General features: G+C 38.1%; 1 protein-coding gene and 1 long non-coding RNA gene across 2 annotated transcripts; one reads left to right on the top strand and one right to left on the bottom strand.

The window, feature by feature from the left end:
• The first annotated feature begins 884 nt into the window (after nt 1-884).
• LOC113574132 (calpain-1 catalytic subunit-like) lies at nt 885-15,066 on the top strand. Its single transcript, XM_081722263.1, has 22 exons — nt 885-1,768; nt 2,308-2,561; nt 2,923-2,992; nt 3,285-3,403; nt 3,608-3,768; nt 3,873-4,047; nt 6,312-6,383; nt 6,487-6,572; nt 9,064-9,138; nt 9,248-9,405; nt 10,757-10,911; nt 11,021-11,032; nt 11,151-11,359; nt 12,172-12,205; nt 12,688-12,744; nt 12,895-12,952; nt 13,038-13,099; nt 13,230-13,298; nt 13,386-13,464; nt 13,637-13,753; nt 13,892-13,944; nt 14,106-15,066. The coding sequence occupies exons 2-22, from the start codon at nt 2,325-2,327 to the stop codon at nt 14,130-14,132; spliced, it is 2,085 nt and encodes a 694-aa protein (XP_081578389.1). The 5' UTR covers nt 885-1,768; nt 2,308-2,324; the 3' UTR covers nt 14,133-15,066.
• LOC145659487 (uncharacterized) lies at nt 13,090-14,149 on the bottom strand. Its single transcript, XR_014125710.1, has 3 exons — nt 14,083-14,149; nt 13,555-13,771; nt 13,090-13,439 (listed from the first exon to the last, which is right to left on the bottom strand). It is a non-coding gene; the product is annotated as an uncharacterized LOC145659487 (long non-coding RNA).
• Nucleotides 15,067-15,153: the final 87 nt, after the last annotated feature.

Genomic DNA, 15,153 nt, shown 5'->3' with positions numbered 1-15,153 from the left:
CAGAAAGCATAAGGTCAGTAGAACAGAGGTCCCTGCCACACACACAACAATAACTGTCATTGCTGCTGAAATGGCAAAAAAAAAAAAAAAAAAAATAAAATCAAACCCAAAACAAAATTGTGACTGTGACCTCACCAAATTTAATACGAATTCCAAATCCAGTTTTGTGTTTTAGGATGGTGACCTCACCAAAACCTAATATGAATTAAAATCAGAAAGATTAGATGTCTTTATGAATTAAGTTGTAAGAAAAGGTACCAATGCAAATCTCAACAGTAGCCCTCACATTTACCATTTGTAACTTTTAATGAGTTACACCATCAAACTTGCAAAAGTGAGATTATGCACATTGAACAGATTAAAAAGTGAAACAAAATTTGAAACTTTTTTTTTTTTACTTGTAAAAATAAATATAATACATTCTGAATAATTTAAAGAAAAGTAAAAAATGATTCAATGTTTCTCTTTTGTGCTGGTGTTAGTGCAGGCACTATCCACTAGAGGGCCCTCCCGACATTGCTTGCCATTGAAAAGGAATTTTACTCTAGATATGCGCCGCTAGAGCTTGAAAAATGGCTTACACAAAAAAGTAATTATTAAATTAAAGGGAATTGTGTTATAATAGCTGAACAAGTTTAATAACTTTATTATATTGCTCTATTGTAACCAACATAGAATACACACACACACACACACACACACACACACACACACACACACACACACACACACATATATATATATATATATATATATATATATATATAAAGCTTGCTTATTAAGCAGTATCTATCAACGGATATTGGTGTTATTTGTTCCAGTTATATGGCATAGCTTTTAAAATGACTGAATGACATTTCCTTTTGTTTAAGAGAAGGGTGCTGAGTCACATGGCATTGTGTGCTCTTGCGTAGGGCTGATAGCACTACCCACTTTTACTGCTACTCTCACTGTCTGCCACAACCACAGAGAACTGTACCCTGCTGATGTGCCAACCTCCCTATTGCCGGGAACCATGGACAAGTTTTTACAAGTTGGATACCACTGAACCAGACTTTGAATTTATTTGATCTCTGAACTTTACATGGCACGTATATGACAATTCTGAGAAATTGAACAATAGGTTTCATTCATATCACTTTATGCAAATGAGAATGATATTCACTGACATGGACCAGTGTAATAACAAAGACCAAGTGGAGGAGATCGTGTTACAAAGAGCAAACATGTTAGCTAAACATGTTGAAAAAGTATAGTACTGTAAAGTGTGACTGTGTATTATTTTATTTTGTGTCGGACTGTATGTTTGCATCTTTTAATGGAAAGACAGACCTAACAGACAAATGACCAAATTATTTGTCATATCAGTTGCAATCCCTAGCATTTCATACCATCTCTACACATTTATGTCTTTTGTAACATTTCTTTAAATATTGCAAATATGTATCTTAACTGTCTTCAGCATCTAGTATGTTCTTTGGCCTACATCTTGCTTTGCTTTTTGTCAGTAATGTGGAACAAACAATCTAGAAAAAAACCCAAAACATACTGTAATACAGACTCCAGAGGATGATGGCTGGTTCATGGACCCCTAAAGGACACTGCTGGGAAACCTGAAGGTGGGTGGAGCACCCTTTGACAAGGAAAACTTTAAATATTCAACTGCTAAAATGCCCAAGGCAAAAAGAAGAGGTTATAAAGACAGTAAGTGAGGCTTATGCATGTCAGTGGAAGATCTCCGTGCTGCAAGTTCATCACATTCTAGAAGGTAAAATTCCACTCTTAATAAATGTGTTTCCAAATGTGCATACTATTACTGCTTTAGAAATGTCATTATTAATTGCCTTATTATGACCTTAAACAGGGATATACCTGTATGGAGTATATGTGGTCATAATACTATATGTAGCTGTAGTGAAGTGGACTATATATATATATATATATATATATATATATATATGCCTGCAAGTGTAATAAAACGCCTGAAAGTGCAATAAAGAACTTAAAAATATGGAGGTGTAAAACAAATAACAGATATCTGTGGTCACTGGTGTTCAAGTTTTAATAGCTTTTGAAACCTAATAGCTTCTGCATCCTTGTTTTCTTCTCATGACTCTTCAGTGCCTAGTCCAACACTGCATCACACAGTTGTTAACACATTAGCCTGGGTTTGTTAACACATTCTTGTGAAGATTTCTTGTGCCATGTTGTGTGTGCTGCTGTCATTGGTGTTTGGAAATATTCAGTGAATGTAATATCCAGGTGGGACATTTATATCTGCAACCTTTTTATTTTTATTTAAAATAGAATAATTCCATTTAAAAATGCCTCCTCCTGGAGTGTGCCTGAATATAATGAGAGAGCGGCAGGAAGGCCATGGTGTGGGCACGCTTCAGAACCCCGAGAAGTTCCTGGGCCAGGACTACGAGCTGCTGCAGCAATATTATCTTATCAGAGGCAGGAGGTACATTGATGATATGTTTCCACCGGACAACAGATCCATCGGCGAAAAGCTCCTGTCTCCTGAAAATATGGCTCAAGTAGAGTGGATAAGGCCAACGGTATAAAAGTAGTAAATTATTAGCTTTAAAAATACATTCAAATTAAATTACATTTTAATTCAAAATTTATAAATAATCCTAAACTTGTCTGTCTATTAAAAATTATACTACTCTGAAATGACTTAAAATGTACAATTATTTTGATTCTATAACTACAGTGAAACTGCATTGAATGTGATTATCCAAGGGTTAAGCGAATGTTTACTTTGGATTATGAGAAATGCAACAACAACAAAAAAAAAATTACATGAATAAATCTGACACCACTGACCACATACCTTTAAAGATTATGAGTTACTGTACTTAAGGGTTATGGTTAGTGTTCCAGCTTTACTCATATCTGCTTATACCCTAATTTCAGCAACTGGTTCCAGATCCTTATATGTTTGTTGACAAAATATCACGATTTGATTTTGCCCAGGGACAACTGGGTAAGTTCACGACTATTGACTTATTGACTACTTGCAGTTCTAGTTCAAAACCATATACTGATTGACTAAATTATATTATTAATTGTATTTTCTTTTACAGTCTAGCAATAGCATTTTGTGCTTTATGCAGAATATAACAAAAAACTATCAATTGATCAATTGATATCGATTCTATCAATCTCAAAAATATATAATTAACTTACAAGTACAACAATTCTGTAAAGCTCATTCATACATTTCCTTGATAAACATGGAACCAGTCACCGATTCCATATATTTTTGTTTTTATCAGGAGACTGCTGGTTTCTAGCTGCACTTGGTGCTCTGACATTTCAGAAGCACATAATAGAAAAGGTCTTTCCCAAAGAACAGTCATTTCAGAAGAACTATGCAGGAATATTCCATTTCAGGGCAAGTATTTAAAGCTTATGAGTCAATGCTTAACTAGTGTAGACAGGTCCCAGGTTTCCCAGCAAAAACATTAGTGCAGACATAACATGCCCAGTGTTTATATAAATGCATAATTCCTTGCTTTCTAGTATATTTGTCAGTTCACTTCATTTGTTTGTTTTTCTGCTATGTATTGTCTTGCTGTAATTCCATCATGACTCTCAGTTCTGGAGGTTTGGGAAATGGGTTGATGTTGTGATTGATGACAAACTGCCAACCTTCAAAGGCAAACTCATATTTGTACACCCCAAAACACCTAATCCTACCATGAGTCCCAGACCTCAAAACGAGTTCTGGCCTGCTTTGCTAGAGAAGGCATATGCCAAGTAAGTCCTAAATCGCTAATATTTTCACATAAATCTAATTTTACATTTGCACTATTTGGAAAATATGCATGCACAAATAATGTAATTTGCTCTTTTTCCCCCAGAGTGTGTGGATCTTATGAGGACATGCACACTGGCAGTGTGTCTGAAGCTCTAATGGACTTTACAGGAGGTGTGCACATGACAGTCCAACTGAGCAGCTCACTGACAGGGCTGTGGGACCTGATAGGGCGAGCCGCAAAATTCAACTCTCTGATGGGTTGTGGTACACCTGGGCAGGTAAATTCACTACTAATGCTACTCTGTAATTTTATTACCAGCTGCTAAAAGCATTCTCTAAACATGTTTGCATTATAGTCAGTATTATAGCAATAGAGCCATAAACCCTTTCTTTAACCGCGCTAACCCTCGCAAAATGTGCGACGCGGTATTTAATTGCTATTCATAAAATTACCGTGATGATAATTAATGCACCGGTGTCAACTTACCGCTGTGCTAAACGTACCTGTGCCCTAGGCAACAGGCAATCAAAATCCATGTGTAAATGAGGCCCCGCATATTAAAAACCCACCCAAGAGACTGAGCGACTGAAACCCAGTCTTGAGTCCAGTGGTATGTTGAATGCTGCCCGTTACATAAACACGTAACACTTTCACCAAGACGGGAACTTCATGGTTGCGTTGAGTTGATGACTTCAACAGCCTGCTTCTAAATCATGGCAGCAAACCCTTCTTTGTCTTCAGTCAGAGAAGTCACTCTTTATACGTTATTCCTATATAAATCCTCAATTTGCATTGCTTATGGCAAAAATTCGTGGCGTTCTGAGATCCTCCTCAAGAAAGTCACCTTCCTTTTGGCTATCAAAATACAAACAACAAAAATGTGTGAACTTTGTTAATGACTTGTGTGTGTGACCAAACATTATTAGAGAAAATATAATCCAATCCACATCGGACTCTTATCGGCGCATTTAGCAAGGGATATGTTCAAGTTTTTGCCGAGCAGTGTCTTATTATGAATTTCTAACGACACGCAAAAGAGAGCAAAATGCGGTAGCACCTTCTTTCACGTAGACGGTAAAAAAAATTTTGTATTGGTGGAACCTGTTTAATCTGGCGTAGGTTTTATGAATTTGGCACATAGTGTTTAGGTTGCAAGCTGTTGGTTCCACTAAAATTCTGCACGTCTAATATGGGTGAGCAATGACTCAATAATACCGTAAATGTAAATGAAAGGTGCAAATAAAAGGAAATAGTGAGCATTCTGCCCCTTTGTGAGTGATGTTATATGTTTAATCAAGTTCATGAAATCGTATCGAAATTAAAGAGAAGACACTGGACCATTCTAAAGGCCTTTTAGCCATCTGAGGATGCTGTAATGACGAGGAAGTAGGATGCCGAGGCAGGTCTCCGTGATAAAGGGAAGTATTTATTTAAAACAAAATACGAAGAACAAGGACAAACCACACTAGACCAAAGTGACGTGGCAAACAGAGAAAATAGAAATACTTGAAGTAAACACCGACAAAGACAACGACTAGCATACAAACACTTAATTATACACACTAATGACAACTCTGACTGGGGACAACTGTAACACAAAAGTTACAGGAGAGACGTGGCATTGTAGACACACACACCAACAATGCATCACTCTGGAGGAGTGTGCCGTGCCGTAGCAGTTACTGTCGTACAGGTTTAACATGAATACAGTCTTCGTGCTTTTTTGAAGAGTGTCTCCCTTTGATGAAACCAGTTTGTAACCAAAACATCTTGGAGGATCTTGGGCTTCAAATTCCTTTTATTATTTTTGTTGCACTAGGCATTGGGTGAATGCCAACACACCATGGTTAGAGGACAAGGACTCATTAATCTAAGAGCTAGATATTTAAAACATCAGTTTTATAGACAAGCCCATAAAAACTCACCATAGCTATAAAATGACTTTCATAAAATGACACTATAGCTATTCAGACTTTCTGGTCAGTGGTCACAGGCAAGCTTTCTGAGATCCTAAACCTCAGAATCCCATTATATCCCATTCTATCCCATCATATTCATGTTAATATCCCTAACTCTCACCAAATCATAATCGGCTGGAAAAACAAAACAAACTTCACTATACAACCCCGGATCAACCATGATTCCTCTACTAACACATAACACAGCAAAACCACACTACTGATTCCCATTTTCTGAAACGGTGTAACGTGGGTGTGCAGTGCCACAGTGACAAATGTATGAGTAGATCACTTTGCAGTGTTGTTTCTTCAGTTTAATATAGCAATGCTCTTTTCTCTCCCTTTCTCTGCTTTAATTTGCTCTTGCTGTCTTTCTTCCTCTTTCCACTTTTCTCTCTTCCTCTCTTTAAAATGGACCTTAATAGTCTTGTGCAATGCAGCTGGATTTAGTGTCATTAAAGTTCGTATTGTCCTCATGATGAATAATGAAACCGCATAATGAATTCCTCTCCACACAAGGCACATCCAGTCCAGACCCATAAAGGGCCAATAGTCATATTATCTTTATGTAACTGTTTTTTAGGCAGACTTTAACCAGACGTTGCCCAATGGCTTAGTGGAGGGTCATGCTTACACCGTGACAGGGGTCACTGAGGTGAGTCTTCTTTGAAATGTTTCTGCATGTAATTAATTTGAGCCCTGGGTACATTAAATGATTTTTTTTAATTGAATGATTACTGCCTGGTTGTGTTCAATAGGTAAGAAGCCAAGGTAAGCCGATTCAGTTGGTAAGGCTCTTCAACCCCTGGGGGGACACAGAGTGGACAGGAGACTGGAGTGACAGGTAAGATTTTTTTGCTATTCATAAGACTGTGAATACTGTTAGAATAGAAATACCCTGATATTTTAATGAACTTATGATTTAACGTGGGAATGTATTCTTATTGATGATTAACAGTAGCCATATCTAGTTGTTTCAACTTGTTAGAGTTACAGTTAGACTTGGATACATGCCTTCTCCTCTGTGATTTTAAATTAAAACCAGAATGGAAGAAATATGTTTTATATCAATATAAAATAAACAAAACACATTCACACAACAGACTAATCAAATGGAAGAAAAAAAGGTTTTGTGTATTTAGGCATTAAAGGTAAGTCATAATTTGCCCTGGAGGCCTCCTCTTAATCTGCACTAAATGCCACATTTCAGAATTGTACACAACACATTGATTAATTGCAAAGCATGCAATCCCTAGATTGCCTGTCATTTAAACAGGCAGGTTGATTCATGTAGCACCTCTAAACTGAACCAGTTCTTCAACAATGGGTGTATGACTGTACCTCCCACCACACTCAAACCACACATCACTGCAACAAGCAAACTGCACTCACCCTTCCCCCTCTACTCCACTTCAGAGACTAAGACACTATCAGTAGAAGAACAGTGAGCTCCTGTTCTCCAACCCATCCTTCTTAGGACCAATCCAGCATTCAGCATGGACACTAATGATACACTGTACACAGGAGAACACTACCAGCATGAATGGACCCAGGGTTCCTTATGAACATGCTGGGCTGCCTGTTACAGTAGATCAGGTGAAGAAAGAATCGTTAAGGCTCCACCAGGGCAAGGCTATGGTGCCACACAGTATTATCCTGAGGGTCTTCATGCCTTTTGCCAGGCCCCCCTGTGCAGATCTACTTACATCCTGTATGGTGTCAGTGCCCAAGAAAGAGAGCCCAGCATCCTGTAATGTAGCTTTAGCTCCCTTCAATTAAAATCACAAACACAAGGCCTATCTTTGATTACAGGCATTTATTTATTTTGCATGTTCATGCCACGAAACATGCCATAAGAACTATATTAATAAAATAGACAAATCATAAAATTATTCAGTGCATTAACTCAAAAGGGTAAAAGAAAGTAAACCGCAGACTCTGCAAATCTTTAAAAGCTTATTTAAACTCAAAACTCAAACAGTTCTAAATGCAGCCCTGTTAAAGTCTATGTTCTTTCACTGACTTTAAGAATATCTCGGAGACATGACATCTCCAGAAATGTTCTGGTAGCTCTGCTTATGTTTGGTGTGGCAGGAATTGGACTACAGGGCTCGGATAAATTTCAGCTTTTGTGAGTGGGAACTGGGGGTGCACATGAACCAAAGACATGACTGGACATGTCACGCTGATGAAGCCTACAGGAAAAGACAGATCAGAGTCTTTTTGAGGAAGCTCAGATTCTTCAGTTTATGCAGTAAGATACTAGAGACATTTTACCCGTCAGTTATGTTTATAAGCATCTTTTATGCACCAGGTTTTAGCACTGTAAATAAATTGTCCATTGTCCAGTGGATAACATTAATTGGGGCATTACCCTGATTAACAGGGAGAATTTATTCATTTTAATTAATGTATTAATGATAATAAACTAATCAACTAATAAAACAAATGGAACACAAGAAATTGTTTTTTTATCAAAATATGGTAAACAAACTGTCACTATCAGTCCTTTCCATCTTTCGTGTTCCGTGCTTTCCATGTCTTGTGTTTAGTTCCGATCCATAGTTTCGTTTTGTCCTCACATTGTTTGATTGCGTACACCTGTCCCTCGGTTCTAGTTCATGTATTTAAACCCTTGGTCTTTGCTGTTCGTTGTTTAAATTATTGAATTTATGAATGTGGTTCGTTATGGTTGTTTCTTTGTACTCCGTGCCTGAGTGTTTCCTAGCCTGCTTCCCCGTTGTCTTTGTGTGTGTGTGTGTGTGTGTTTTGTTAAATCATGTATCCTCGTACTCGCCGTGTCGGCTCTATGACCCTGGACTGCCTAAACGACTCTGATTTTGGATTTGCCCATAATAAATCTCGCTCCCCTCCGCGCATGCGTCCGCGTCCTTACCGCTCAACGTTACACTAAGATTCTGGGATTCGAATCTTTCAAATCAACTATACAAAGAAAAGCATACATTTACTACCAATTTCTACCTCCTGGTCTTAGAATGAGGTTTGTACATTGTTATTAGTTTGTAATTGGTTCATGTAGGATTTCTAGTAAACACAACTAGGAGTGACCAACAATTAATTTACAATAAGCATGAGGTAGGCAACAAAATGATCCAGGTGAGTAATGCAAATTAATAAGAAACAAGTAATGAACAGAATAATGTAAAAACAGAACTATAAACTAAGAGGAACAAATGTCGCAATTTACAAACTAATCAGGGTCATATCCATCATGAAATTCTAAAGTAATTATTTCTTCTTTTAAGTCCATATAATAACATGTAAGATATAATGTCATGTAATAATCTGAACGTAAGTTTGTGTAATGCTCTCAGATCACCAATGTGGGAAACTGTGAGTCCAGAAGAACATGCAATGTATCGCAAAAATATCAACGATGGCGAATTCTGGTAGGAAAAATCCCCAAATTTTCAAAATTGTAACAAAAAATGTTTTTCCACACTAATCAAAATGGCACTTTACTATTGAACAAAAATTGTGTTTATATTTTCCACCAAGGATGTCTGTGGAGGATTTCTGCAAAACCTTTTCTAACCTGGACATTTGCAGCCTCTCCCCTGGATTCCTGGATGACTCGTCTGACAGCCAGTGGACCTCCGTACGCCATGAAGGGCGCTGGCTTGCTGGCACTTCAGCTGGTGGCTTCCTGACAACAAGTAGACATGTTCTTACTGACAAATCACTGTTTAAGTAGTTTGTGAACAGTTAATTAAGTTTACTTGCTTAAAATGGTTGCCATTAAAATAATTACCTGGGTTTCCACTACAGAGCATGAGGAACCCCATAAAGTTGATGAATATTTCTCAGTAAAGATTGATAGATGTAAATTAAACAGAGGATGCCTTTGGCAAAATAGATTCTTGGCAAAATAATAATTTCCCCAATACTATATACAGTCATGGCCAAAAGTTTTGAGACTAACACAAATTTTGGTTATCACAAAGGTTTGTTTTTTTTTAGATCCTTTTGTCAGATGTTTTTTACTTTTTATTGACAAATACTTCCAGTTTAAGCAAAGTCTTAACATTTACAGTATTGACCCTTTTTAAAACTTCTGCAATTCGCCTTGGCATGCTGGATATCAGCTTCTGGGTAAAATCTTAACTGATGGCAACCCATTCTTGCCTAATCAGAGCTAGGAGTTGATCACAGTTTCTGTGTTTTTGTTTGTCCACCCTCTTTTTGAGGATGGGCCACAGGTTCTCAATGGGATTGAGATCTGGGAATTTTCCTGGCTATGGACCTAAAATTTCAATGTTCTGTTCACTGAGCCACTTGACTATCACTTTTGCCGTGTGACATGGTGCGCCATCATGCTGGAAAAAACATTGTTCATCACAAAATTGCTCTTGGATCATTGTGAAAAGTTGCTCTTGGAGGATGTTTTTATGCCATTCCTTATTCATGGCAGTGTTCTTAGGCAAACGTTTGAGCAAACCCACTCTCTTGGATGAGAATCAATCCCACACACAAATGATCTCAGGATGCTTCTCTGTTACAATGACAGAAAAAATAGAGAAAATAACTTTACACCAGTCCTCTGTGGCTTCTTTACTGCCCTTCTTAATACCAAGCCATCCTCCAAAAGCCTTTGCCTCACTGTGTGTGCAGATGCACTCACATCTGCCTTCTGCAATTCCTTAGAAAGCTCTGCACTAATGAGAAGATCACTGAAATTATGTTAGCAGGCCATTTTGTGGCAGGGCTGAAATGCAATGGCTGGAATACAATAATTTTTGTGATTAAGTTAATTTTCATGGCAAAGAATGACTTTGCAATGAACCTGAGCGCTCAATCTAGAGGCTATGTAAATTGCCACCATAAAAACTGAAGCGGCAAACTTTGTGAAAACCAAAACATGTGCTAGTCTCAACTTCTGGCCATGATTGTACTATTGTATAGTATACTTAGAATACCAGAATAATAATAGCCATAATGCTTTTATCATCACACAAATCAGTCCAAATAATATTTCAAAACTTGATTTGAAAAATTGTAATGTTTCAGACACTTTTTGGACAAACCCCCAGTTTCGGGCCAAGGTGATTGCTGGCAGTGACCAAACACAGGGACCTAACATGCTTGTGTCTCTCATGCAAAAGCCAGATAAGAGGAACAGACGCCTTGTCAGAAAACTTCATATTGGTCTCAGTATTTTTGAGGTCAGTGGCAATCTTTATTTGGCTATAATTTTGGATAAAAAATGATCGCCTAATCTGCATTCCTTTGTTGTTATGTCCAAGTTATAGCTGCTGTTTACTTTTTTTTCAGGTGCCTCCTGAGGTAGGTTCAACTAAGCCACTTTGCCAATATGCACTCACTTAAATTTGAGAGCTTTTTAGTCTGTTGTGCAAGTGTTTTGTTTATTTTATATTGATATAATTCTCAATTTTTCCTGTAGCTCAAAGGTTCTAGAGGGACATTCCCAGCCTCCTTTTTTGACAACCGTCCTCCTGTAGCTTACACTAAGAATATGTATGATTCACGTGAAGTCATGGAGTTCTTCAGACTGGAACCTGGAGAGTATCTCATTGTGCCATATACTTCCTCTCCCAATGAAACAGCTTCCTTCGTCATGACCATTCTTTCAAAGATGGAGACCCAGACAGAGTAGGAGCTTTCATACAATGTAGATCATATTTAAATGTCTGCTAATTATCCATGAAAATATCTGCTGCAATGATCTGCATTATTTACATACATAAATTATTTCATATGCATCAATTGATCAGTTTTATTTTTCTGTCATGTCATGCCATTATACCATCATTGCCTTGTGATCGTTGGCTGCATAGATGACTCAGTGCCGTCCAGTGCTGTCTGTCTTTTGTGATGTACTAGCCTCAGACAGCCCATTCTGTGTCCCATGTTCTAATCAAACCAGCTGATTCTTGGTCTTCCATGCCCTCTGATGCCTTCCACAAGTCCTGTCATAACTGTGCCTTCAGTGTTGCCATGTGATTGTGCCATCACGTGATAACGCTGCCTTCAGTGTTGCCATGTGACTGTCCCATCACATGATAACGCTGCCTTCAGTGTTGCCATGTGACTGTCCCATCACGTGATAACGCTGCCTTCAGTGTTGCCATGTGACTGTCCCATCACGTGACCAAAGTAACATAACTTGCGAGATTTAATGTGCTTCAGAGGCTCCCTTTCTGTTGTAGCCATCTTATAGACTTGTTCAGTTGTCATCTTCATGTGTAGTAATTCAACCATCACCCTGTCCATGACCATCCTTGACTTCACATCACTTACACAGTCCGCATCATTTGTTACTCAACTCCCCAAATATTTAAAAGGTCTACTCTCCTTGCCTTGCTTTAGCCTTCCCCTGTAATTTCACTTTGTCAGTGTTTGTCATTACTGTTGCTTTTGCTGCATTGATCAGATTCTTCTACTTTTTTTTTTTTTTTTAACAGAGACACCCTAAGCTTCAGCATGGACCTTGGTGAGGTATTATATACAAATATACACATTGCCACATAATGATTTCTGTAACTCCTTATATATTCTTTCCATCCCTTAGCTACACAGACACTTACTACACATGCCCTTGCAAACCACTTTACTCGCAACATTTACCTTGTACCTACACCCATTGGCCACTTCATCAGGCATACCTGTATTAGGTATATTTTAGATGTGAATGGATACAGACTGTAGCCTATGTATTGTCATGCCCAATTCCAGCACCCTCTTGCCATGTTCATCACTGGTCAGTTTCTGATTGCTGGCCAGATATTATTTGCATGGTAGATGATTCTTAACACAGAGTCAACACTGACATGGTGGTGGTGTGGTTGCTGAGCTTTATCAGGGTTGTCTGGTGCAGCAGTGTTGCTGGGTTTTTTCTTCAAAGGCAGGTTCAAAGTAGTCCATCCAAAAATATCTAGCCAACATTTAAACATAATAGAAATTAAATGTATTATCTTTAGATGAACATCACAAACAGGCAAAACAGCGTTCCATATTTCCGGCAATGGTCTGACCAGGTAAATGTTCTTTCTTAATGAATGATCATATCCACTTTAATTTATAACAAATTCAAAAATCTTCACTTAATCATATGTGCTTTATTATGGTCACACTTCTTTGAAACTAATATTTGAAAGGTTGTTCCTTTTCTCCTTTGCTGGAATTAGTACACAGACATCAATGCGGAGCAGCTTCAGAAACTTCTAAATGCAAAGGTCATCAGAGGTGAGCAGCTCCTCCTGTGTGATGGGTGACTCAGCTTTTCTGCCTGGCATACAGCTTTGGTTTTAATTGCAACTGTACGTTTCAGATGTAGAAAGCACAGGAAGCTTCAGCTTGGATGCTTGTCAGAGTATCGTTGCAATAATGGATGTATCCTTTCCTGATTGGTTCTAAAGATATATAACTGCACAGCTGTTAAGTCTGGACTGGACTATTATATTACTGCACATGTACACAATGGCCTGAAATCGAGATGCTCTTTAATGGTTTTCTCAAACAGCTTTCAGTAACTGGAACCCTCAGGGCTACAGAACTCTCTCGCCTGTTGGACGAAATCAATTTGTTCAAGGTGAGTGTGCAGGTTTGGGTAGGCTTTAACTGTCCAGCACCTGCACACATCTTTGAGGGTTTTGTGAACATGCTTTGACCTTTGCAGGACATCTTCTTCCGCGTGGACAGCAACAGAGACGGCATTCTGTCTGTGAAGGAACTGCAGCATGCAGTGGAGGACACAGGTTATTTCAACATTGATGACATTGCTGACCCAAATAATACAAACAATAACTGGAATCAAGAAATAGTATTGTATTTCTGAGCTACCATACAATTAACTGGATGTGACATTCTGGGTGCCTCCAAGTACAAGAATAGTCCCCTGAATGAGATGACCTCCCTGTATTATGCCAGGCTTGCGTGTCAGTGATGGCTTGCTGAAACTCATGACTATGCGCTATGGAGACGCCAGTGGAAAGATCACGCTGGAGAGGTTCATCTGTCTGGCTCTTCGATTGGACTGCATGACCAGTAAGTATGACTATGGCTCTGAAATGAGAACTGTGTTAATTTTTTCAAGAAAGCTTTTCCAAAATCAGCGTGTTTACTTATGAAATTAACAGATTTCATGTTGATTTATATTTTAATTTTCATTTCTATGTTTAATAGAAACATTCAGAAAACTCTCTGATGGAAATGAAATACGTCTCGAAGAAGATGAGGTAGATTAAAAAAAAAATGCTTTCTTTTTTAAAATCATAATCATGCTACTTTAAGCATTTTTTTTTTCCAGGGATAGTGATTTTATAGTGAATCTTCTCCTGCTGTGATCGTTAGTAGTGAAGTGTAAATTCCCTAACCTGCTCCTGTATGCGTGTTTTAGTGGCTCCGCCTCACCATGTACTCTTGAAGGAGTAAGGAAATGGATGGTGAAGACAACGCCGCCTAGATGCCGAGTGCAATGCAAAAACAATGTTTAATTGTCGACTAATTCTCATATTAAATTGTTTATGTGGGAGACGGGTTAGACTGGTTTGTAAAATGCTTGTTAATTGTATTTGCTTAAGTAAACAGAAGCATGCAACACGTTTGTGCTCCTTGGCAATGGAGCTTTACTCCAGGCAATGTTACGAGTCAGCAGTGGCGGTATGTCTACGGATCTGTATTTTGACGCCATGTTTCTTTAATAGGTTTTTCAACATATGTGTTCGGTTTGTCATACCAGTCCTTTTTTGCAATAAGCCAGGTCCAAGTACACCTTTACCAATATTCAGTGTTCTTAATAGATTAGTTCAGATACGATGAAAGCAAGATAGAGCAAAAATACCGACCAGTCCAGGGATTGGGCTGAAAACAGCTGGATTTAATAGGAAGTCTTAAGCCACACCTCTGCAAGCAGAGATGTAGTGATTCATCTGCAGTATCAGACTGCCACCTAGTGGCAGAAGAGCCCTTGTGTTTAAGGTTTTAGTGTCCCCTCCCTCCAATTGTATTCAGAATATTTTTTTATTGTTGATTATCTCCAGAGGGCAAACTACTTTTGCTTGTTGAAACCGGCACAAAAACTTTTTTTCTTTATCAAATATACACCATATTCATTCATTGATGTGATTTTTAAAATTTCTTCATCCAATATACTGCATGTACCACATTTGCTCATCAGTAAAACCATCAAGCTGTTACAACTGCAGTTTTGTTAACAGAAGTAAGATAGAAGGTATGAAAAGGAAATTGTCAAAGTAAAGGCTACTAAGGTGGAGAGGGAGAGGTGTTGTTTTTGCATGACAAGACAGTGCTGGGGTTATTTCCGCTATTACAAGATACCATTCTTTATTCTTATTAATTACTGCTCAATTTTAATGTGTTTGACATACTTTTCTGACAGATCAACCTTTATGAACGGGTCATTAAAGCAACACAGACAATTATAA

This window comes from Electrophorus electricus, chromosome 10 (genome assembly GCF_041902795.1).
Source record: "Electrophorus electricus isolate QZ-2024a chromosome 10, ASM4190279v1, whole genome shotgun sequence".
Classification (NCBI taxonomy): Eukaryota; Metazoa; Chordata; class Actinopteri; order Gymnotiformes; family Gymnotidae; genus Electrophorus; species Electrophorus electricus.
The sequence above is the reverse complement of the archived record's forward strand: the minus strand, read 5'-3'. Positions and strand labels throughout refer to the sequence as shown.